Source organism: Leptosomus discolor, chromosome 15, assembly GCF_034619465.1.
Source record: "Leptosomus discolor isolate bLepDis1 chromosome 15, bLepDis1.hap2, whole genome shotgun sequence".
Classification (NCBI taxonomy): Eukaryota; Metazoa; Chordata; class Aves; order Leptosomiformes; family Leptosomidae; genus Leptosomus; species Leptosomus discolor.
Genome location: NC_141405.1, coordinates 2,229,691 through 2,255,371, shown reverse-complemented (window position 1 = coordinate 2,255,371; position 25,681 = coordinate 2,229,691). Strand labels below are relative to the sequence as shown.

General features: G+C 40.2%; 1 protein-coding gene across 4 annotated transcripts in view; it reads left to right on the top strand.

Moving 5' to 3' along the window:
* The first annotated feature begins 508 nt into the window (after nucleotides 1-508).
* Nucleotides 509-25,681, top strand: part of PRKCA (protein kinase C alpha) — a 151,200-nt gene continuing 126,027 nt past the window's right edge. For all 4 annotated transcript variants that reach the window (XM_086473814.1, XM_086473813.1, XM_086473812.1 and 1 more), the window contains exons 1-2: nucleotides 509-681; nucleotides 4,204-4,235. In XM_086473814.1, coding sequence (XP_086329940.1) covers nucleotides 509-681; nucleotides 4,204-4,235 — 205 coding nt within the window. The remainder of the gene's footprint in view (nucleotides 682-4,203; nucleotides 4,236-25,681) is intronic.

Sequence of the window (25,681 nt, the reverse complement as noted above, 5' to 3'; positions counted from 1 at the left end):
GTGTGTGTGTGGGGGGGGTGACAGGAGCCGGTGTGTGTGTAGGGAACCGGGGGGTATGAGGGGAGCCGGTGTGTGTGTGTGAGAGGAGCCGGTGTGCGCGGGGAGAGCCGGTGCGCGAGTGTGTGAGGGGCGGAGGCCGCTGACGAGAGGCAGCAGGTGCTGACGCCCCCCCCTTGCCCCTGGAGCCCGCCCCCCCCCCCTCCCCGCGGTGCGCCAGCTCCCCCCCGGCAGGGGGCGGCCCCGCGCCGGGCCTGCCCCGCCCCGCCCCGCCCCTCCCGCCCGCGGCCGGGGGCTCGCTCACCCCGCGGGCGGAGCAGCCGGCGCGGGCCCGGGTTCGGGATCCTCCTCCCGCTCCCTACGCGCCGCTCCGACGTCAGGCGCGGGAGCGGGAGGCAGCGCCCAGCGCCGCCGCTCCCAGAGACTCGGCGGCTGCCGGACGGGGCGGACGTCGGGGCGGTGACTCCCGGCGCGGCCCGGCTGCCGGCAGGGGGGTGGAGAGGAGGGCGCTATGGCCGACGTGTTCCCGGGCTCCGAGCCCGGCGCGGCCCCGGACGCGGCGCGGCGCTTCGCTCGCAAGGGAGCCCTGAGGCAGAAGAACGTGCACGAGGTGAAGGAGCACAAATTCATCGCGCGCTTCTTCAAGCAGCCCACCTTCTGCAGCCACTGCACCGACTTCATCTGGTGAGAGACCCCGGCAGCGCCTTCCCCCCCCCCCCCCCCCCAACACCTACCGGCGGCCCCTCACCGCCGCCCGGGCCCGCTCAGCTATAGGGGATTCCCCCCTCCGAGGGCGGCCCCCGCCGTCGTGCCCGGGCTCCGCTCAGCGGCCGCCCCTCCCCTCCCAGCCTCCGGTGCCGCCGTTCCCGCGGTGGGGGGGTGGGGGGCTCTCCCGGCCTATTCCCCCAGGGTAGGGCAGGTGAGCCCCGGTGGGGCAGAGCCGTGTCGCCTCGCTCTGTCGCATCCTCCTCCTCCAGGCGGGTTGTTTGCGGCCGCCGGTGCTCCGAAGGGCCCCTTGCCCGGGTTCGGGCGCACCCCGGTCTCGGGGCGAGGGAAGCCCCATAACTTGCTGGGGGGGGCAGCGCTGGCAAGTGCCGCAGAGATCAGCTGGGTCTGGGGGTATCGCTTGACAAATCATCCAGATTGTGTTTCTTTGCCTCTTGTCCCCCCCACCCCCGACCCGGGTTCTGCGTGGCTCGGCTGACTTCACCCGCGGAGCCCCCTTCTCCGCGCCCGCCTGCCCGCGGCGGAGGGGAGCTCAGCCAGCGCTACAGCTGCTGCGGGAGAACCGGAGGGTTTTCTGTTTCAGGCTGTGGGGGTTGCTGTGTGATACAACTTCTGCAGCCCTGCCTTTAACTTTGCGATCGGTGCCTGCTCGATTTCCTCCCGGTGCGGAGGGGAGGGCAGGGAGATGGGGAGCGCGCAGTGGCACTGCTGCTACGCGGGAGGGAAAGGCAGGGTTTTTTTAAGAGAGGGGAGGAAGGGAGGAAAACTTCCTACCAACACCCTTATTACTAAGCTGGTAGGGAAAAAATACACCTCTCGGTTCCTGCCATGCCCTCTTCTGGGCAGGATCGGGGCTCGCTGCAGGCCGAGCCGCTCTCCGCATCTGCCGGGTTCGGCGCTGCCCTGCGCCCTCCGCAGCCTCGCAGCGCCGGGGGGCGGGCGGCTGCTGCTGCCCTCGGCCAGGTGAGGCCGGAGGAGCGGGCGTGTACCCCTGCCTTGGGGGGGATGTTGTGTACGCTCAGCCGGCGTGCGACAGCAGCGACTTGGGCTTCCCCTCCTCTGCCCGAGATGTGGCTGAGCTCTAGCCTTGCTCTGCTGCTGAAGTTTTCGCTGCGGGTTTGATTGCTGAAAATGAGAGCTGGGGTTTGTGTTAGCCAAAGTTGGGAAAGGTCTAGAGAGGTCTGCACCCAGCTGGCTCTGTGTCTATGGCAGGTGTCTTCCTCTTTTCGTGTGTGTTTGTGTGTCTGGGCACAGACCTTTGCCTGCCTTCTTGAGTTTTCCTCGGTTTGCATGCTGAAGAAAAGACTGTAATTGCTCCAGAAACGATTGAAATATATTTGCAGCATAAGGAAGGGGAGGAAAGGAGTGAAAACTGAGATGGCAGACTGCAGAGGAAACAAGGAGAAACAAGTCAACTTTTTCAGTGTGGTTTTCTTTCTTTATTTGAATCATCTTTTCCTATTTGAAAAAAAAAAAAGTGAAGTTTGGTATTGTAAAAGCTAGAGACCTTCAGAAGCTGCTTCAAAGTTAATCTAAAACAGAATGAATTGGGAGGTGTGAAAAAAATGCTACAGGGTTATTGTCAGCCTGTGTTTGTGCAGATAAGTAGCAAAATTAAAACCCAAAGTGCAATACTGTCGTGAGATGACAGGATGGATTTGAAAGTGAAAGGGTATCCTGTAGCTGACAGGTGGCGAGAGTGGCTGTGCTCTTGTGTCTTGTCTTGCTAGTGATTCTAAGGAAGCTCTTAACGCTCATCAGATGAGCATCTGACAACTGGAAAACTTTTGTTTCAGTTCCTCATTCAAAAATGGGCAACTCTTGAATAAGCATCATACACCGTAAAAAGTGCTTCATCTATTTCCAAAATGACATGTGGCAATTAACGTGTTTTAAGGTATAAAGAATAGTTTTCATAGCTTTCAATGAGCTATGCAAATAGATTTTTTTTCTTAGATTACGTTCGACCAGGTAATTTTTACTGAAATAGCTTAGTGCCTCCTTATCTTCTTAAACAACTTCCACCTATCTGCTTTGTTTCTGAAGTGCTGATATATTTTAAAGACCTTTTACTTAAAATACTTTCTAAGTGATCAGGGAGGGGACTGCAGCTGATTAGTGTGCGAATTAGTCTCAAACACCGAGGAATGGCAATGCTTTTAGGGTAGATAATACAGGAATGTTCTTCACAAATAAGCCTGTTTAAAATGATGAAAAATTACCTCAAGTCTGGTTCATGTTCTTAATCCTGCTGTCAGCTCTTCTGCAGTTGCATCTGCACGCTTCCCGTGTGTGCCTTTTACCTTTGTGAGGACAAGAGGGAACAGCTGCAGAATGACAGTGTGGTGTAGGCAGTATGCTGCCAAGTAAACAAACAATTTTGTGTTTCTTCTGGTTTTCTTAGTTCAGGCCTACTTAGAACAATAACACGTAGGGACTTTTGTGTCGAAATTTACCAAAATGCTCAAAGCTATGCAATTTCAGTTTCCACCTGAAGTAACAGTGTACTAAAGGTTTTGTCTCTTCTCCAAAGAAAGAAATAAAAAAGTGGGAAAATGGTTGATAAAGAATTTTTTTAAAAAACCTTTCCACAGAGTTGATACTTAAACTTCATATTGTTAATTGCGTAGAGCCTACTGGCTTCTGCAGTTCGTGGCTTTTGTTCGTCTGGCTTTGAGTGTAAGCGGCTCCAGCTCTCCAGCTGAAAAACATTCTGCAAAAGGGAAAATGCAGAGAAATGTTGATAGGGAGGATACTCAAAACATTTATTTTTGTGGAAAGAGAACGTTGAATGTTTAAAGATAAACAAATAAATAAACCCAACAACAGTGCGATTGCCAGATATACAAGATATCTTGGAACTCTGGATACCAGGGGCAGCACCTGTGTGGCACTGCACCCACGTTTGTATTTGGATATGGCACTGCAGCATGGGTGGGTGGAGGAGTAGTCAGGATGAAACCGGTGGGGCTGCCTTCTTGTTTCTAGTGGAACAAGCACAACCTTTGACCTGCCTCCTTCCCAGACAACCAACAGCTCCAGCGGAGGTGCCTGGCAGCGTCGGTGTGCAATCCTAAAATCTGGATGAAAAACTAAGTCTGTTTTTTTTTATACACCTATGCTAGAACCTGGAGTATTTTACATTGCTGTTAAGTATACATGTGCCATTAAATGAGTTGAAATATTATGCTGTAATCACAGATGATGATAATTGTAGATCCAAAATAGCTTGTAAAATAATAATAATAATAAAAATTGTTGCCAGCAGCTGGAATTACAAAGCTGGTGAGAGCTATTGTTCTCTGCTTTGAAATGGGTGGGCTGATCTGTGTTGTATATTTTAAAATCTGTTGCTGTCCTAGCAAAATCTGAAGTAATTTAATAGGAAGCTGGGTTTATGTTGGTTTATATATCTAAATATATTTAGAAGAAATTATAACTAAACATACTAAGACAATTTTTTTTTTCTTTTTTATGCAGGGGGTTTGGGAAACAAGGATTTCAGTGCCAAGGTAAGCCACGAATGCTTTGTTGGCCAGTGCGCGTTGTTGCACTGATTTTGAAGGTAGACAAAACTTGCCTGCAGCAAGAGGGAGACAAGTGTGGAAAAACTAAGCAAGCGTCTCTGCCTGCTTAATTCTCAAGGAAGACAATTACTCAGTTAAATATCTGCTGGTGTTTATATCATATACATTGAACGATCAAGTAATTGTTCATACTGTAACAACACAAAAAGTTGTGGTTTTTTTAAAATCTGGTCACAGCAAATGTCATATAATCTGCATGTAGTGCAGCTTCTAACTTTTCATGAAAATAATCTGTGCAATTTAGCTTTTGCAGAGACCATTTTTCACATCACAAGCTCTCGTCTGTGTGGGCGTTTTGGAAAATGGATTCACTTTTTAGTCATATGGCTTCTTTTCATAACCCAAACTCCCTGGTTTTAATTTTCTTACACTGTATGTTTAGGAGGACCCTTGGTTTGAACTACATTTTAGGACAAGCAGCATTTTTCTGTCTTACGTAATATTTAATTACAAAAAAATCCACCCCTACAAAATCACTGATTTAATAAATTCTACTGACCTTGAGAAATTGAAAGCTGCTATAGTGGAAGATGACTATGTACGTGAAAGCCAGAGCATGGAATGCTGTATTCTGTATTTCTACCAAATTCTTATTGTTATTTAGCATTTAACTGTAAAGTAAACACAACTGACTATTATTTTTTTTCTATGTAATATGTTTACCTAATTAGGGTGAGGCTTTTTGTTGTCCCTTTCCCTTCCCCTACCTTCTTCCCTTTCATTTCACCTGCAGATGTACTGTGTGTACTCATTAGCTAGCCTTTTGGCTGCTGCTTTCATTACACCAAACGGTTCTATGATTTTTTAATGCTTTAGAGCATATTTGACTGTCCTGAATGTTGCTTTTACTTAGTAGTTAGTGAAATTATGGATTCTGTGGTATTTTTGTGAAAGTTGATGTTAGTCGATACTTCTTGAAATTAAAGAAACTCTGAGAAACTGAATGTAAAAGAATGATTCCTTTTAAAGATGTTGCAATAAGTGCTATTCTTTCTGCAAGTAGAAACTTGCAGACACACACATACATAGTGAAAACGTTGCATGCCTTATTCAGGTGAGCACGCAATTGTGATTTTTGCCATGAATCTTGTGTACAACTTCCTCTCTGTCCCAAGATGTTGATAATAAATAGGTGTTCTCCAGCTTTTTGCTACTCATTGCATCCAAGGCAGTGCTATAGACCAGTCTGTAGTCCTCAGTTGGTAATGAAATGGCATTTCCATTGGAAATAATGCAGAAGATAATTGGGGCTGTGTTTTAAATTATACAGTTATCTAAAGTTTTGCGGTTTGCACAATGTTGACTTTCTCCTGTCTTCCCATCAGGCAGCCAGTGGCTCAAATTGGATGTGATCCACTGATCTGCGCCACAGATCGGATTTGGCATGGCAGTTCATTCCAGAAACTGCAATTATTCTATGAAATTTGCATTAGTAATTCTTTAATTCAAGTCCTAACTTAGTGTTTATGCAGTATTAAACATTGCCACTAACACAGTATGTTCTTACGTACTTTTAAAACTTCCTTTAAAAAAGCGTCACAGAAATTGCAGTGTTAGTTTTGTTTTTAAGAGACGCACTCAAAGGATTTTTATTTTATGTTTAAATTTTAATTAAATTAAAACTGCTATATGGTAATCTTTTTTTTTTTTTGACCATTAATACCTTTTTTCATCAGGATTGCTTTGAGCCTTGGAGCGTGTTTTCAATCGTATGTAATCATTTTTGTTTTCTCATTTCAATTGTACATTTCTGCTGTAGTGTTCAGCATTACATAAGGACATTTAAATGAGTTCTTTGGAATCGAAGAGAAATATTTTCATTTATTTTGTTAAAAGCTTTGCAAAATTCTTTCTATTTTCTTCTTCCCCCACCCTCCCCCCCTTATTTTTGTGGGATTGCTGTGAATTTGCAGAAGATAATAAATTCAATTTTGATATGGCTTTTAATGCCCTTAGTGCGGCAGAGGTTCAGGGTGCCATAGCATTATTACCACGCAAATGCTTAGCAAGAGAGAGTCCACATGCCATGTAGGTTGTTGTAGTGCGTGTGTTCCAGCACGGCTGGCTGTTGTAGGTGCTAGCAAATAGATACTTGGAATGACTGCTGGGGTTTACAACTAGGAGTTGTGACACGTTATTTCATGGAGAGGCTGCTGAATTCTGCAGTATTGGAAATAAGTTTTTCAGAGAGGCTTCTGGGTCAAAAAGTAGCAGTGGAAAAAGTCCGGGCCTGTCTTTGGTAATGTGTGAATTTGAAAATGAACTTGAAAGAGTTCAGCTGGATTAACTTTCTCCTGAGGAATATATTTTTACAGCCTCCTGTTATTAGGAAGCGTTTTGCTGTTTGATATTTGTGTTTTAGTGTTGATTTATACAAACGTGAACTACTCCAAAATACTCTGCTTTGAAACAGGAGCTCTTGTTCTACTGTTTTGTTTTTTTCTTTTTTCTGTTGATTGTGGTAATGAAAACATGATGGTAAGATCGTTTAAGGGAGTTATGGCTTTGATTTGTTTTCTTACACTGTCAAGCAGGACAGCGGGCTGTCTGTAATGCTGAAAGCTTTTCTCTGACGCGCACCTGGAAATACTGCAGGAGGAATGTGAAAAACAGAATAATTTAAAACGTTTTTGAATCTGTCACAGTATGAGAATTCCTCTTTGAAGAAAGCAGGCTTTAAATTAAGCAAGCTTCATGATTCTTCTGATACTGACCATTATACTCTGTAACCTGTATTTGTTTCTTTCTGTTTGATTTGTAAGGAAAGTTTTTCTGGTGAACAGAGCACAACACATAGTGACTCACTAAGATGTGAAGAATGTACATTGAAGAATGTGTGTTTATGTATGTTTAGAGGTTGGTTTATGTTCAGCACTGAAAGCTCCCCTCCAGGTGAAAATGTTTTTAGTTACAGTAACAGAAATCAACTCATGTTCTTGATTAAGGGCCTGTTGTTGATTCTCTCCTCAATGGTCAAAATTTGTAGTTATTAACTGCAAGTTTTCCCTCTTTTACATGATTTCTCAAGGGTCTACTGAAGTGCAATGTTCTGCTGTAGTCAGCTTGGAAATACATTTGGCTTAAGGATAGCAACTAGCTAAGGAAGAGTTTCACATTTGTTTTCTAATTTACATAAGTAAAAATTAAAGAAATCAATTAAAGCAGCTAATCTGTGCAACTATTGCTCTTTGCACTTTTTCTTCCTGTCTTCCCTCAATTTATTTTCAGAATATTTTTTTTCTGAATGTGGTATTTTATCTTCAGTCGATGTGGTAAGCTGTTTGGAATAGCCTGTGTCATGCTAGGTACACTTCCTCACACGGCTGGGTCTGGGCTGGTTAGACATCTACAGTAACTCCTTCACTAAAAATGGAAATGGTTGGATTTTATTCTTTTTTTTACTGTCCTTGCAAATATCACAACATTGGCACATTAAGCCAGCACTTCATTTCCTCTGCATTGTTTATCTTTCGTCCACTGGTTGTTGACCTCTCTTCTACAATGAAAAGACCAAAGAACCCACTGATGCCGCCTCCTTTTTGAGTCATGTATTTTCATTAAAAATGTTATATTAAAGGTCTCTGTAGAGAGGTGGTTGAGAAACTAATTTTTAGTGCTATGTATGTGATCTGAAGCTGTGAACCAATTAAACCTCCGAACACCTGTGACCTGGTTGACAAGTACAGTTTTTGTTAATCCTCAGTTCTTCTATAACATGCTTATAGAGGAACCAGCACAATTAATTCTTTCTTGTGCCTGGATCAAGGCTTAGTTCTTGTGTTGCCATCGTGTTAGTTGTGCTTCCCCTACTAACAGTTTCTTACTCAGTTTATTGTCTTCATTTTCCTTTGTAACAAAAAAAACCCCAACTAATAAAGACAAATGTATTACATTTCTGTGTTGCTTCTCATAAAAAATATTTTCTGTCTTTCTTACTTGGAAATATTCTTGCCAAAGAGTGGGCAAAATACAAAGCAAGTTCCCCTCTGTGTGCCAGAATTGTATCTCTTTTATCATTATCATTTTTGTGGGAAGATAGGCTGTTATAGACCACTGAACAATGAGTGTGTTTTTCTTTGTGCTCTTTATATTACTTAATAGTCGTGTGCTATAGGCCTGAGATTGAAAAATTAATTCCATGGAAGTCACTCAGAGTCTGTGACTGTTGATGCTTTCTATGTAACTTAACCGTCAGCATGAAATCTTCTGAAAGGGAAACTTAGTATAGATATACCTAAAGCCATTGACTCATTATTGATTTTCATGCATATAACTTGGGGGTATCTGTTCAAAAATGGAACCCCCAGAGCAAAATCCGAACAGATACACCCCCCAACAACAACAACAACAAAGAACAAAAAAACCCACCTGGGAGCATGAATTGTATCTACTCACAGGCAGTTTCCATGATTCCTGTAGCCAGCTTTGTAGTTTCCATTGGCCTTTTGCCCTCAGCCTGATTTGCGGACTGTGTATCTGTGGATGCCTTCTCAAAGGACAGTAATTTTAGTGATCTGCGGATAATCTGACATGCAGATTATAAGCGTGCAGATAAGATGCTTGTGCATTTGACTTGTCAGCTTTTATTTATTTATTCTTCCTCTCCTTGGGCTGTCCCTTTCCTTCCCTTTGCAGTATGTCCCATATTATGAGGGAATGCAGTCCTGCTAATTGCCTGATACCAGTGTGAGTTGAGATTCTGTTTCTGTCCCCACTGCTGAACTCTGAGACATCTTTGAAAAATTACCAGGTTCCAGGATTTTACTGAGAGCCACCTGAGCATGCAGATGAAACTCCCGAGTCTTAAGGAGAGCAAATACATCAGTGTTGGTTCAGATTTGGAAATGTGTATGCCAGTCATCCCTGCTTTCCCAGTGCTTTGGTTTGCATTGCTGGGTGGTCTTGGAGCATGCAAAGTGGGTTTCCTTTGGGTGATGCCGAGCAGAGAGCTGCATTACAGCAGCACATTTAACGTCCTCCAGGTGCTAAAGGGTGTTTGGTTCGCGGATCACACTGCAGCTCATCCCACATAAAACCCCTGAGACGTGGGCTGTATGGCTGTCAAGTTCTTAGCACTGTTTTCCTCTACAAATCTGTTCCTGTTGGAGCATTACTTGACGCTGTAGACATATAGGTTATGCTTTCAGCAGTTGCCTTCTGTGCAGGGAAGGGGATGCGTTGTCTCTGAGCATCGTTGCTCTCCCTATAGGAAGGACAATAGGGCATCCTTGTCAGAAGAGGGAAGATACATGTGCACATGTTAGTGAGGATTCTCTGTTACTACAATCGTGTGCATCACAAAAAAATTCTATGTAGCAAATAGAGCGGGATGAGTCACCATCCCTGGAGGTGTGTAAAAGACATGTAGATGTGGTGCTTTAGTGGTGGACTAGGTTAACAGTTGGACTTGATGATCTTAAAGGTCTTTTCCAATGTAAAAAATTCTATGATTCTAGATGCATGATACACAATTCACTAAATATACGATTCACTCAACATAAAACATGACAGTAAAATAGAGAAATGTGCCATTGTACATCTGTCTTTCTAGAAAATGTCCTTGGTCATATTGTGCTCATCAAAACTGGAACATAATTAAATCTTATCTTGCAGCAAAAGTTTTTTTTTTTCTTGTATTACACTTCAAGGGCAAAACCATCTTCACCCTTCCCACACTTCTAACATGTTAAGTTTTGTTTTGTTTACTTGAATCAGTTAGATATCCCAGCAGTGTGTTCCAGTTAACAGAAACTGACTGTTCCAGTGCCCTGGATGTAATTCTGTGAAGCTCTTCAGCTTCTAATTAAACACGTGGGAGTGATAGCTCATTCCGAGTTGACAGATAAACCAGTTTGAGTCCTGGGCAAGATAAAGTTTGGCATATTCTTTATTTTCCCCTCTGCTTTGGTGTAATACTGCACATCAACTGCTGATACGCAGCCACATATGGTGTTAATTTTATTCAAGACTTTTGTGGATGTAAGTGACTTATGCCATGAGCGGAATTTAATGAACGTTGGAAAGAAAGTTGCAGGAAGATGAAGAAAACAGATTTCCATGTTGGGATGCATTGATAATTATTTCTTTTAAGGGTTTTTTTTTGTGAGTTGTTTCTCTTTAGGGTGAAAGGTAAAAATAAGATAGTTAATAAATACTTTGGGCTCGGTTCCTCCGCTTTTACATCTGCAGTAGAAAGCATGAAAGTCTAAGAGTGAGGGACTCTTGTGTATCATTAATAACAGGAACTGTCCTTTAAGTGTTTTTAAATTCCTGTTGATGCTGAACATTGTAATTCTAGCTGATTGCAGCAGTGCTGGTTGAAGGCTTGCAGAGGCTGGGCATGCTTGGGAGTTGGTTATCGGATGTTAATTTTTCAGTTGCAGCTATTTATGAATACTGTCTTCCATAAATGTTCTTCTAAGTCAGGCAACCAAACGATGTGTATGTATCTTTCTGTGGATTTCATTGTCATTTACTCTGATCTCTTAATTGTAATTTGATTTACATGAAGTTATTTTATTATCCTTTCTGCAATTATGTAACTTAGACTGTAAGGTACTGCAGACACACAGGCCTCTCTTTCAGAATATCTTGTAGTGACTTCATGTAGATTTTGCAATCTCATTACTGTCTTTATTAATTAAAATCTTTTCATCAAATGAGCTTTATTAGAAATCTGGAGTATGTCCTTATAAATGTAGAAGCTTACTGCAGTTATTATTTTTGCCTGTCCCCTATTGTTTACGAAATGTCTTTTTTAAAAATTATTTAGACTGAGACACACTTTTTGAACTAAAAATACAAGTTTGTCTAGAATCACCAAAAATAAGATTATTACTACTCTATTAATTTGATACTTATAAGTTTTTACAGTGAAAATGCAAAATTCTGATGAACATTTGTCTTTATATGATGGCCAGTCAAGATTTAGAAAAACATTTGCTCTTCATTTACAATCACATATATTGGTTTTGACACTGTCAGAAGTGCCCATGAACGGACAATGATCAACACAAATAGCTCGTATGGCACGTTCGAGGCTTTATTTGCTTTGTTTAATAATTGTCAAGTAGGATTTTTTCTTTTTGCGAAGAAAATAGCCCATGTTCAGAAAGAAAATTGTAATTTTTAACTAGTTGCAGCCATTGGCCTTTTCTTTTTCTTTAGCTTCAATCAAAGGAATAGTATAAAACTATTAATATTGTCTACGTTGCAGTCATTTGCATATAGATGAAGCTTGTTTGCACTTGCAAGTTGCAGTTCTGGAGCAAAATTTTGAAGATGGTGTTTCTGAAAATTAGTTAGGTTTTTTCCCTCCAAATGATCCTTAAAATGATAGCAAAACGAATATTGGTACCAATTTAATTAACCATTTAGAAATTTTAAATCTACAAGAATCAGATGTGTAGAAATTGGGATTCTGTGTGCTTGGGTTTCAAAGCCTCTAATAATGTATGAGTGTGTCTACTTAGTATATGTTAAAAAAAGATTAGTGACTCAAAAAGGTGGACCAGATACTGTCCTTCCTTATTTTACTATTAAATGTGGGAAAAGTACATGTTACAAGGTACAGACTGAAGACAGAAATTCTCCTTGTTAATTGTTGAACCTTATTCCCAATGTAACACTTTTTCCACAGCACAGATATTTCACTCTCCATTTTAATTTAAAACCAGTAGCATTTTTAACTTCCCTGGAGTGTGTGCTAAATGTGTTATTTTAGTTCCTCAGTAAACAAAACATTATTCATGTGCAAGGATGAGTTGGAAGAATAGTTTATCTTCTTTCAACTTCTAGTCTGTGCCAGGTTATTTTGTTCTTTACTCACCAGGACATCAGTCACAATCCACTTCAAAGTATTCTTGTCCTCAAGAAATTTGTCATATTAATATTAAAAAAAAAATAGATGACTCTTTCTGTGCTGGCAGGGTGCAGAAAGAAGCCTTGTCTTATGGAAAGCTATTGTGTGTGTTTGTGTCTTAGTGGGTTGATCTTGAAAGTTTTGTTACCGAAGATGGTATTGTTAGCAATAACGATATGCCTTCTTACTGTTTGCTCTGCAGATAAGCTGAAACAAACTTTTGGAAAGTGCAAACAATCACCCTCATAATGGCTTTTCCTTGCTAAAGTATGTGTCTGCAGTGCCATTCCTTCTGTTTCTGTGTCACACCGCACGCATTTCCGTGGCAGCTTCTGATTCTGCGGGCAAACGAGTGTTCCCTCGTGCCTGTTCTCTAATGCCTGTTCACCTGAGCTAGTTTTCCGGTGGTTGTACACCAGCTGTGAGCCAGAGAGAATTTTTGTGTATCTGAAGATGATGACATCCTGCTGGTTGAGGACAGGTTCTGGCCAGCTCGATTTTCTCCTATTGCAGTATTTTATGAAATAAGTGGATTTCAACCTAACAATTTCCTGAATTGGTTTGATTCAGAGGAATCATTAAAAAATAATCGTGTGACAATGAATATAGAAATAGACTAATGCAACAGAATTGATTATAAGGGTGTTGGGTTTTTTTCAAGTTTTTCCATCAGGTTAGTTGATTGGATTTGTGATGTGCCCTAAAATTAGTCAGATTTTTGGAAAGCTCTTACCTTGTTTGCTAACTTTTCCTTTAAGTGAATTAAATTTGAGAGCATTCCCAGTATGTCAGTTTTATGTCTTGCTTTCTTGTCATCAGCTTTTACAAATTACATCTGTTGGATATATTTTTGTAAAACAGAACTTCTCTTAATACAAGCAGATGCGAACGCAGTAGAAACCAGTAGGTACACTCCAGTGCATGGATTTTTTTCAGTTATTCTCTATGTGTATGGGCCCATTAAGACAAATATTGCAAGGTTACAGAAAGAAGGGAGAAAAACATGATTTTGTTTATGTTCTATTTCAAATATTTTGGTGCCTAGATATTACTCAGAATTCCTTTTCATGTTATTGGGAGATCCTCAGGTGTGAGCCTTTTAAAATCTAGTTGTGCAGCTTAGTAAAACTGGTTTTATTGTGGCGCCTCCACTGCATTGTATGTCCGTGACAAACACGCACAACTGTTTCAGCTGCCTGAAGATCCTGGGGAATAAAAGTGCATTTTTGTTAAATACAAAAACTTACTAAAATTCCATTCTTAACCCAGTATATCAGTGGGTGAAAATGTGTTGTTTTTTCATGGTAATTTATGTCTTTGTGTTGCTATTTCCTTGTCTAAATCTGACCTATATGTTGGCACAAATAGTATAGGTACTTTAGTGTTACCTATGGAGTAATATCCCTGATTTACCTCTGAAAAGGAGCATTAGAAAGCAACATAGTTGCTGAAGAGGCTTTTAAAGCGCAAGTGGTGGGTATGTTTTATACGTTTGTCCTAGAAGTGGTATTGTTTCCTATTAGATCATGCAGTTATTGTGCCAACTACACTGCACGCTATGGCATTAGGTGATTTGATGCTCTGGTGTCTGTATGCTGCTGCCAGTTATTTCACTGAGTAGTACTTTTAAGGGTTTTGTTCTGCCTTAGATGTCCAGGTGTGCCTGATAAATCTTACAGGCTGTAAAACTGCTGCCTACCCTTGTTGACATGTGTAGAAGTCAGCAAAGCTTATTTCTAAGATTTCTGCAAAACTGCAGTCTTGTGTCAGCTTCCTGATGCTGTATAATGAGGAACAGTTTAGTTGTCAAGTTGGTATAAAGTTGTGTTCATTTAATTAAGCTTGAGTTTCTTGAACACTGCAAAACCCAAATTATGTTGTATATTATTAAACCTGATACAAGGCCAGGTGTCACTTTCATTTTAGAATATAAATCCATTCTATCACAAACATTTAAGGCTTGTATTTTATTCATAATTTGGTACATGCTGCATCATCATTTTGTGGCAGCAAATGTTTTACATAGTTTCTGTGGGTTTGGTTACCTGACGACAAGTATCCTGAAGAAAAGATCTACTTTCAGGCTACTCCTGAAAGTCCATCAAGCAGGATATCCCTGGACTGCTTTAGCATCTGGGACAGATGTAACAGAGCCAATATGCCTGACTTTGACTTTTTGCTTCATATGCCTTGTCCTAGTCCAGGTTTGTTTTGTTTTTTTTTTTAGTAAATAGAATAGAAAATGTAATAAGAACGCTGTAAAATATTGGATAATAGAGCCATTTCTATGTTGGGAAGAGGGAGGACAAGCCTTTGTCACCATCACCTCTCTTTCCTGGTTTCTGTAGAAGGTCTTTGACTTCTGGTTCTTTTGTTTCCTGCCTGTGCCTTGAACTTCTCTCTGGGTCTGTGTCATTGTGCGTATTCACAATCACACGCTGCAACTACAGCTCCCGTTTTTAAACAACACAGTCACCATAATGGGAATACAAAGTCCCAAGGCTTTTTACTGCTACTATCATCTTAACTGCTTTTGAATCCTGATAACAGAACGATAAAGTGTGGGTGGATAGGTTAATGTAGCTGACAGTGACTGAGACTTCATGTTAGAAGGCAGTGAGTGAACAAATTCATTGAGGCAAGGCCTTGGATTTATGGTCACATCATAATTTTGGAGTATGGATTATTTAAGTAACTGTAGCTGAAGACTGATGAAGGGAATAAAAGACTTCATCATATATCATTAATGTATTAGAGAGGTCTAATTTGGTTTATGCAAGTTTTTATAACAAGCTTTCTGCAAAAAGCATTGATAAGTATGCTCAGTAAATTTTAATGAAGTCCTAAACACTGTCCGTGGAGCTTATTTTGTAATGTAAATCAATACATTAGAAAGAGTACTAATTGTAGAACTTACTGTAGATTTAATTTTTAATAAATCTTGCTCTTTTTTGGCTTTTATTCAACTTATGCAAATACTGACCTTTTAATTCTTACTGTTGCCTATGTTTTATTGAGCCTTGCTTTGAAGGGGCCGGGGAATGGGTGTGGTATCATCTTTAAGCTTTTGTTGTAATAATTAAAAGGGCAATGTCAGACGTATGGATCATTTGACATTTAACATGGCAAAATGAAAAGGAAATCAGTGATAAAATCGGTGGGTTAATTTTAGAACCATCAAATGTGAAGTGTAGAGAATGGAAACTAGGCTGGCCAGCAGGTAGCATCACTGATGTATTTCCAGAACTTCCAAACCACAGTTCCTATCCGTTCTGCAGTCACGGGTACTCTTTGTAAGAGTGTAGGATTGTGTTCATGTTGAGCTAATAAGTGTTCTTAATATTTTAAAGCCTGGATCTTGCAAGCTGCTTTGTATGAATGGATCAGTATCACACTCAATGAACGTCTGTCTGTTACATTGTTCTATATGGAACAACTGTTGGGATATGACCTTAATCTGTAGTTAATAGTATAGGCTTTAATACTTATTTTTATTTGCGGTGCAGAGATCCTCTGAGTAACTGAAGCCTCATATTATGCAGAACTCTGCATTAATATTTAGTAAAGCTCTTGTTCCGTGGGCAAATTATTTATCCCTGGGTTGAGGCTTAAAACTGGCGTAATTTGTTCTTCTGTGGTATCTTTCTGCAGTTAGAAATTCATCCTGACCTGATGGTGAGATGCAGGGTAACAGATGCAATCTTTGGATCAACCAGCTACAGCTTTTGTGTTAACCAGTCATCAGGAAATATCATGAAATTACTGGAGTACAAAACGCATCTGTTGGAAATATGTTTAAGTCTTTTGTGAAATAGGATGGGAAAAACGTTACTAGAATGGGGAGTGGCTGCAGAAACAGCTGTGCTAAACAACGAAGTGTGGACCATGTGAATGAGCTCTTTTCAGAAATCCAAGCAGACCTAGTTGGAGTTGGGTTCGTGTGGCTTCTCTCCAACTGCTTTATTTCCTGACTATCGCAGAAGTGAGTTCTGGAGTTTGTTCGGGTTTTCTGACAGTTTGAAATCTGCCTCTGTGCAAGTTGGTGGGCAGTAGCCTAAATGCCGATGTGGCTTTCCAAGAGTTAAAGCTTGCAGCTTTTAGTTGCCTCTAATTCCAGATTTGGTCTCAACTTCACTGGGTATGTTGCCTCCTTGTTTTTGAAGGAATGCTGTCTTAATTTCTGCATTCAAAAGGAAGGCATTAGGACTGTGAATCAACCCTTTAACATTTGCTTAGTCCTCAACTTTGATATTTTATTAATTTGATTTAATGGCATAATCCATGTTGCCATGAGGATGCTTTTCAAGGCCACATGTCCGCTCTTAGAAACTGATGTCCTGCTGTGTTTTATAACAGCATGTCCTAATTCTTGGGTTGCCTGTCATGGAGCCCTGAGGCAAGCACTCCCAGCCTTTTCCCTTCCTCACCACCTCACCCTCCCTCTGTGCAAGTGCCCCAAGCCTCGCTTACCTGTTCTTAAAAGCGTAGCGGCTGTTACAGTGCCAGGACTTTGCAGAGTGCTGTTGTGGCACTTGAAGTGGGAGCCCTGAAGGAAGATGAGTTCTGCATTGTTTGTTAACACAGGATAAAACATCTGGTTTATCTTAATGAATCTTTCAAAAATTTCAGACTGAAGTAGAAAAAAATCTTTTTGCTGATGCGTGTTTTGGACTTTGGTTTTAGAAGAGGTAGACTGTTAGTTACTATTTATGCAGACATTACATGTGTTAATAGTTCTAAAATTAGTCAGTGCTCATTTTAAAATATGAGTTGTGTTCAAGTCGAGTTGGGATGTGGAAACCTCTCGCTCTCTGTATCTTATTTGTTAAGTTATCTTGGGGGACCAGTTCACACAAAGGTTCTATTGAACAATTTAAAATGTCAGAGCTTGCTTGGCTTCGAAACAGCTATGTCCAAAATGGCTTTTGGGTTGCTGGGAAGCTCCAGGCTTTCTCCAGAAGAACGCACTAAACCAGTGTGTTTTTGAAAATTGCATCTGTATGTCCAGATTGGCTTTATGAAGAGCCGTTTGTGAAGATGGTGTTTTATTTTGGGGTTAAAAAAATCTGCCTGCTGTCTCCTGAGAAAATACCAAGATCTCTGATAACAAAACTTTTTATTTTTAGATTATTGATAAGTTTAAAAGGCAACAGTTTGTCAGAGATCCAGATGTTCTAGTTTTGCTTATTACCTATGCATATCCTCAGGCTTTCTTTTCACAGCTGGACTTGCAGATCATAACATGCTTATGGTACTCGGAACTAAAAATGCCTCTGGTTTTTCTAAATGTTGCCTTTAGACAGTAACACGCTGCGTTTCTGTCATTGATTTAAAGCTCTCCAAAACATGAAAAACGTAATTGCATTGAGTCTTGCCTGTGTGTTAGGCTAATATTGTCTCCACCTGTAAAACAGTGATAGTTAGCAGTGCTCGGGTTATACAGATTGTGTCAGGATCAAGAACATGAGATAATCACGTACGACAGGACTTTTTGGTTGGTTTTCAGCACTGTCGTACAGAGTCTTGTGCAAAGATGTATTTATGCTTTAGAAGAATCCTCGTGCTAAGGAATTTGAACGTTAAAGGATGAGTCGGTGTGAGAACAGAACAGTGCAGTTCAGGGCAGTGGTACAGTAGTCTGTGCAGTGTGCCTGGTCAGAGCTGCTCCTGTGTTTGCCCTTGCTCTTCCTTCTGCAGACTCAGGTGTGGGTTTTTTGGCTGGTGGGAAGTTGTGTTTTTTCAAGCAGAATATTATAGAGGAGGATATTGTCTAGGAGCAGGGTCAGTTAATTTGGGCTTTCAATGAGGAATTATTTTTGTAACTTACACCTGAAGAATGAATTAAGTTATGTTGCTCTTCCGTTTCATGTTCTGATGGGGAAGTATATTCGCTTCTAAACCTCTTTTGCCTTCTGTAGGACGCTACATGACTCAAGGGTTGTTTAAATGAGAACAGATGTTTCATGGATACCTTTCTCAATGGCTGCTTGCTCCCAAGTAATCTATCTGTTCCTGATATCACGCATTTAGCTGGCGTTAATTCAGGTCTGTGATGAGTTTCTGTAAACTGCAACAACCCTGCCTGTGCCAGACCCAAGCTTGGCACTGCTCCAGCATTGTCATTTTATCACTTGCTTGACAGGGGAGAATTTAAATTCTGATTTCATAGTTAAAAATTTACATATTTAGGTTGAAAAGTCACTGCACTGCTTCCTGTGTTTTAGTCTGTTGCAAGATTTAACTTAGGAAATCAGTGGGTCTGAGATTTTTTGCAAATGATTATGGATACTGGTAGTGTCTACTGCCCTGGCTTGTTAAATCACTGCAGCTGAAAGGTTGTGTATAAGGGCTGAAGAGGCGAATGTAAGTTAAGGTTAGAGTGTGATTTATACTACATTTATGAAATTTAGAATCCTCCTTCTAGACCATGGCACTGTTTTTGGGTCATGATTAACACGGTAAACTTTTACCCAGTGGTACTAGCAGAATCTTCTTATCATCGCTGGATTCTGTTTCTAGAGAAGAAATGTTTTAAAAGCTTGTTGCAGATGGTGTTTCATCTTTAAAGATAATAAAATTAAAATGTGCGACAAGGGTGTCTTCAGAAAGAAATGGGATGGTGGTGGGATACTGTCACAACCTTTGTGGAAAAGACAATGATGCAGTAAATCGATGTCTTGGCGGTTTTCATTCTGGTGGAAACTTGGTACAGCTGTGTCTTAAAGAGCCTGGAAAAACTATTTATAGTAACTAATTTCTGCAGATAGCAACAAATTCAGCATGCTATCACCATCTTTGGGATGTTTCCTTATTTGAAGCTGATGGAGTGAAACAGATGCATTAAAAATACAGCGTATAACATAGCTAGAAACCCTCTCAGTTCTAGAAGTATTTGCACTTACTGACATCAGTTCCTTCATCCTGGAACACCTTTTTCATCTTCAGCTCCTTCTTTGACCTCAAATTGAGTCAGATTCTTTCCAGTTTAGCAGCTGTCTAACTTCTGCTTGCATACCAGCCTGCTTTTCCTTGCAAGGCTGTGCTGGAGCCTGGAGCAGTGGGGCAGAAGAATTTAGCCTGAAATGCCTTGGCTTGCCCTACCCTGCCACTAGAGCCCAGGTAGTTCCAGCTTCTGGGGTGAAACTTGTGTGGGCTAATTCTCTTCTCTCCCATCCTGGAAGGAATTTGTGCCTGGCAAGAGTTTACCTGCCCTGAATTTATGCTGTCATGATAGTAACACGTGTGAAACTGTAGCAGAAGGAAATGAGAAACAAGAAGCAGACTAGAGAGAGCAGGAGGGGCCTTGGCAGAGGGCGAGTGCCATGAACAGCAGAGCTGGGAACCTGCCGGGGCATCCTCTCGCAGGATGGCAGGCAGTGGTTCCCGGAGCGTGCGGACAGCTGGGTTTACACGTTGGTGTGGTCTGCTGTGTTTCTAGAACGCTTTGAATGTCAAACTTTGACAAGGGCTGTATTCCAAGAAACTAAAACTTACACAGGGTGTTGTTTCGCGTGTATTTGAAAAACTTCGGTTTTATATTTCACTGCTTTTCACTATTCAGATTTTATTTGAAATGAAGTATTTCCTTCTAGTTTTTATTGTCTTTGGCAAGACCATTTTTTTTCAGTTACTCGTATTTTATTTTTAGCAATAAGTGAAAAGTAGTTTGTGCTGTTTCATTTCATTAAAGCCTTTTATGATAGTACTTGCATCAAAAATGCAATTAGTAAATGGCCGTATCTCCAGCTTCTATTGCTTTGTTTTGCCACTAGCAGTCATTTTGGCATACACCAAAAATATTTTAAAATGTATTCTGAAACAATTGTTTGATTCTTTAAATGTTAAGTGCAGTCATTTAATATTATAATTAGAAATCAATTTATAATGAAATTCCATGTGAGCTCCATCTTTTCCTTACTTTACCATCAGATCAATTTTCTTTTATTACTCTCAACGAACTGCACTCTGAACTACAACAGTCAGCTGGTCTGGGCTAAAAATAATGTAGGATCCCCTACGCTGTATATTGTGACATTACAGCCTTTTATTTACGGATACCTTGTAGGGAAGGATGACACTTTCGATGTGCCATGTAGGAAAACTCTGGCACTTTGTGGGGCATTTAGTGTACTGGAACATGGCGTAAGCTTAATGTGCTTGAACAGCGTTGTGTGTTGCATTGTTTATCAGCGCAAGGGATTCGGCTGTGTGAGTGCAGTTCAGTTGCTGTGCGTGCTAGATATCTCTGAAATGCTTTATCGTAACGGAAGACTAATATGCTATGAAAGAACTCCCAAATTTACGGATCCCTTCAAGCCCTACTGGTGAAATGCTGTTCTATTACTTCCTGTCTTGCAGTGGAGAGCCGAGGCTGGGAGAGGCACCCGTGTGTAAGCGCTGCATTTCCCCCGGGGACTGCAGCCTGCGGGGATGCAGCCTGACCCGCTCAGGTGGCGCAGGTATCGCCGCCGGCGTTCCACACGCTGTAGAACTGGCCCACGAAGCTGAGCAGCTGTCTGGCACCTTGCTCTGCCAGGGGGACCTTGAGCGTGCCTGGGGTGGGGCAGGCCTGGGTCAGAAAACATCGGTTCTTAGCGCGGCTCGTGGCGGTCTGAGCAGTGTTGCCCCCAGCCCTCAGCTGCCTTGCTTTTATTCCTTTAAGAATGAATAAAAATCTGAAAAATGAGCATTATCCCTACAATCTATTTTGTTTCTCTGCTTTAAATAAAACATTTGGGAACTTTACAGCCATGCCATTTTTAGCTTGTAAGGAGGATTTCTCACTTTTCCCCGCAGAGCACCTCTGCCAAGGGAAACATACTTCATCTTGTAAGTGGTAAGACTTCGAATATCTTGCATAGGAAGATTTGGAGCAAACCACTCCACCTCCCCCAGACATTAATTATTACTCTTCAGCAATAATTAACTAAGGACTATTGGTACTGCCAGCCTTGTCTTGGTACCAGATAAGCTCTCCTTGGGACTTGGAATGTTTGTTTCTGTGCAGATAGTTCTGAATGAGCGTTAGCTGTGTGTGTCATCTCGCGCTTCCTCCTCGTTAAAAGTTTCAGCAGTTATTTTACAGGATTACATGTTCCATTTATGAAATTGTAAAAGGAATTAAAAAGATGATTTAAAACACTTTGTTTCACTCCTGTTAACGCTCTGAGCTGTTGGTTGTTGGAAATCATTAAATATTTGACTGGACTATACGTTCTTTACAATATATTGTTTAAATACTGCTGGTTGATTTTTGATTTTTTTTTTTCCTCATGTAAATGTTTTCTTTTCTTTCATTTTTGTCAGTTATCTTGTCAGTAGATTACTTCAAGAATGTTATGTCAATTAAGATTTCTTGTCCCGAGTTTAATAGTGATGGTAACAAAAGCTGTACACTGAAACTTGCTTTGCGTTGAACATACATAGAATGTTTGGGGGGGGAAAAATGTACTTAGCAAAAAACAATCTCAAAAGAATCATTTTAAGAAACTGAAAGAAATGCAGTGCTTACACACTGGCATGAATGAAGCAAATTGGGTTTTATTTCTGTATTGTTACCACTTTGTTTGTGGAAGAGTTCCCAAGGTCTGTTCCTACTGTGATTTATTTTTCTGTTGTCTTAGTCATTTACATAAGCTTCAGTGCAAGGCAGTTAAATTAATAACTAAGTATTGTTGAATCTCACTTTGTCTTCAAAATGTGTCAGAAATTTGCTACAGAATACTCAGTTATACTAGATAATAATATAATAATAAATTCCACAGACAGTAAAAACTTCAGCTGTGGAATGCTGAAGATCTAGGGAATAAACTCACCACTTGTCTTTAAAGTTAAATTGGTTAAAATAAGTGCTGTCATCTCTCACCTTTTTTAATCTTTCAGAGTTTATTGTATTCGGATTATTGTGTAATTATAGCATTTAAGATTGAAATAATATTCATGTGAAATCATGATGTAATCAAACTTGAGTCACATTAGAAGAAACTTTTACATTTTTCCCCAAATATTGTTTTTTTAAATATTCTGAAATGTATCAATCTATTTCTTGATTCTTTGTTTTAATTTTAAATAACATCAAAGCCTTAGAAGTGTTTAGAAGTGAAGATTTTGTTCGTATTTGATTTTGGTGGTGAGCCACTGTTTCTGACCCTGTGGAACATCGATACATTATATTTATGTAATGTTTCAATATAGATGCATTTAAGTTTCTATATAAATTTATTTTTAATTATAACTGTAATTTCTACTTGTCTTCGATGCTTTTACTGGGTGGCCTAGAAGCGATACATTTCACAATTTAAATGTAGCAAAATTTTGAAATGAGTAATGCCAAAAATAGTGTTCTCCTGCTCGGCTGCCAGGTGCCGGGGAGGTGAGGTATGCCCCCCGATGCCAGCCGGTTGTAACATGTTTGGTGTACTTTGTTTTCAGCCTTCTCATTTTCCCACAAAATTAAGTGGTCTTTTAACTCCTATTTAAAAGAAAATGTTATTCTTGCTAAAAATAGCCGTGGTGCTCATCCCCTTGACTGCATTTTGTTGAGTATTAGGTATCTCTCCTGGCTGTTCTGTATGATGCTTATTTTTAGGGCCTCTATTAATATCTTTAAATATATGATGTAAGAAGACTAAGGCAGCATTAAATTGGAAAACTTAATTATTGTCTTTGTACTTTTCACTGTTAAAATGTAAGTGGAAATCCATACCAGTGTTTAATCCAGGAAGTTTTAAACAGAAGAAGATGAAGTGTCTGGAACTGAAGTATGTGACAGCGTTTTAGGTATTTACAAAGGCATGAACGTAACTGAGGGGGAGGTGCTGTGTTTGCCACCACTTCCATTATGTGTATGTTTTGCAGTATTCAGGAACTTATGTAGGAACCTACACAGTCAGAGTAATAGTTACTTCAGCCAACAAATGTTGATTAACTAAACACCCTAAATGGAAAGGTTTCCAGCCAAATACTCTATATAATGCTCTCTGTATATGCAGTATAAAAGGTTGTTGTAACTATGGTTATTCTGAGCTGTGTGTCTCCTTGACAGTGTTGCAAAACCTGAAGTCTCTTAGATGAGGTGCTCTAGATTTTCTTCCAGATATTGCCATCCTAAAAAAAAAATAAATAAAAAATTTTAAAAATGGAGAGCTTATTAGCCTCTAATTATTTTAAATGAAGGATCTGAAAGTTTTCTTCTTTCTTTTCAGCAACAATTTTACAATTATACATTACCTTTCTGATAATACTACCACTTGCTTTTTTCCCGTACTTGTTTACTGCCTCTGTTATTGTTGTGCTCTGTAACTGCTGGAATTGGTTGACAGATACTGAAGGTATTTTCTCGTTGCCTTCTTGAAGACTACTGCTGTACAGTCTGTTATTTCAGCACTGATATGCTTTTTATTTCGATCATGTACCTTTTTCTGTTTCACTTACAATGTTGCTAGTGACATTTTTATCTCAGAAGTACTTATATCACTTGGGACAGTGATCGTGTGTTTCCAAGGACAAATAAGCATATATTTGTTTTTAATAAGTTTAGGATTAAAATTGCAGGTCTTCTGGCTATTAGAAGACAGTTGTCCTGGAATAGCTTTCCAGAGATTAGCAGACCAAGAAACCAAGTGATTTTAATGTGACCTTCTGAAAAGAATTGTGTCATGGTTGCCAGTAGGAGCAAGGAGCTGGATTCAATTACCCTTGGAGGTTCTTTTCAGTCCTCTGTTCCTAATTAAGTAGGATTTTGCTATATTCAGCTAATAAGTTTTTATTGCGCTAGTAAGTGCTGTTAATATGAGATAGGATTTTCATTTCAATTAATTTTTTCTATTATTATACTGCTGTGTGAGTGAAAATATATAAAAAAATCATGATACGAAGATTCAGGCATGAGTAAAAAAGGCTCTAAGGTTTTTACCAGATTTTTTATGTTTTCCCTCCTTACAGGCTGTTGCTGTGTCAAAATCTGTTTTGAAGGGTTTTTTATATGATGCATTTCAGTAATCTTCTTGTAATCCTATGATAAACTGCTTAGTTTGATGGAGAATGTTAGACATTATTGGTAAAATAGTTGGCCCCTGTGAAATCAGTTTCATTTTGTAACATGCTTTCAAAGGATATACTCTTAGCAGCTGTGTATCTGTCCTTGCATTAACCTAATCAACCTCTTTTTGAGAAAGGAGGTATGTCCTGGATTAAATTCTTAAAATCAGGCCATTAGGAAATATATCAGACAATCTACATGATTTTAGAATGTTTACTCTTTTTTTTGGATGTTCTGTTTTGTGATAAACCTTTCTTATTTATGCCATTTTCTCTTTTCTTTCGTTGTTGTCTTGCTGTGTAGACTTTTTCTGGAACAATTGCACTGGTTATTAAGAGAATTTAAGTCTTTTAGGCAGGTAAAAGCTGCATATATTCATCTCCTTACTGATTTCTTTCAGGTCTTTGAAGCAAAATAAGTACCTTCCTTAATTTGTAGGACAATTTTGAGCATAAATGTGTGTCATGAGCTTGTAAAAATCATGTACAGAAGGTGTTGAAAGTCCATATTTGAACTTATTTTATATTCATTAGAATACAACATGCTCCTTAATTTCACTTTGATGTTTTCCTGCTGAATTTTTTTCAGTCCTTTCATTTCCTTGTGCCAAATAGACCTAAAATGAGTATGTCCCCTAGGTATAAAGAAGGGAGTGCTCTCATTGCTAAATGATAAATGTGGGGGGAGGGAGGAGAGTGTTGTCTAAAGACTCTCTTATTTGTGCAGGAAACACAGATAGGATTTTAAAATCTTATTTCCTCTGTAATTTGTTTCAAGGAAAGTGGATTGGTTTTCTTTTTTTGAGCTCTGCATTTACAGAGGTGCAGCACTTCCATCCGTGGGGTACATTAGAGAAGCACTAACAAAACTCTGTGCTGTTTTTAAAGTGCTCAGATTATGTGGTGTTTGAAAAATAATTGCCCTGTGTCTTCTGCACTGAAAGACAGGTCTCAGGAAGTGGTGGCTGCACTACCTTGACACAGACTGTTTTCCTAGACACGGTTTCTAAGTTGTATACTGTGTGCAGTTTCCTTCAGGCAAGCTGTTGTATTTTGCTTACCCACACTAAAGGTGACTGAAAATAATGCAAAATTTGGCAGTAATGTGTAGTAGAACTGCAGCATCACTTGTGTTGGGATGAAGATGCTCGGGTTGTCCATTGTACAAGTGGGTTTAAATGTTTCCAGTGTACTTAAGGTGTTTTAGAGAAATTCAACCTATTATGAGCATTTAACCCTAATTACAGTGTCAAGCCATTGCTTTCGGTAGCTGAGGTAGGTGGATTCCAAGGTTGACCTAATTTTAGGTTTGTAAGCCCAATGAGTGAAGTCCTAGAGAATCTCAAACTTTATGTAACCCTGATGTTTGGTTCTGTCTGTGGGACTCCTGAGAATATGTCTGGTGCTTTTTATAAGCAGCTTGCCTCTGTGTAATGGATAGCTGAGATAAATCTTGTTCTTAGAGCGAAGC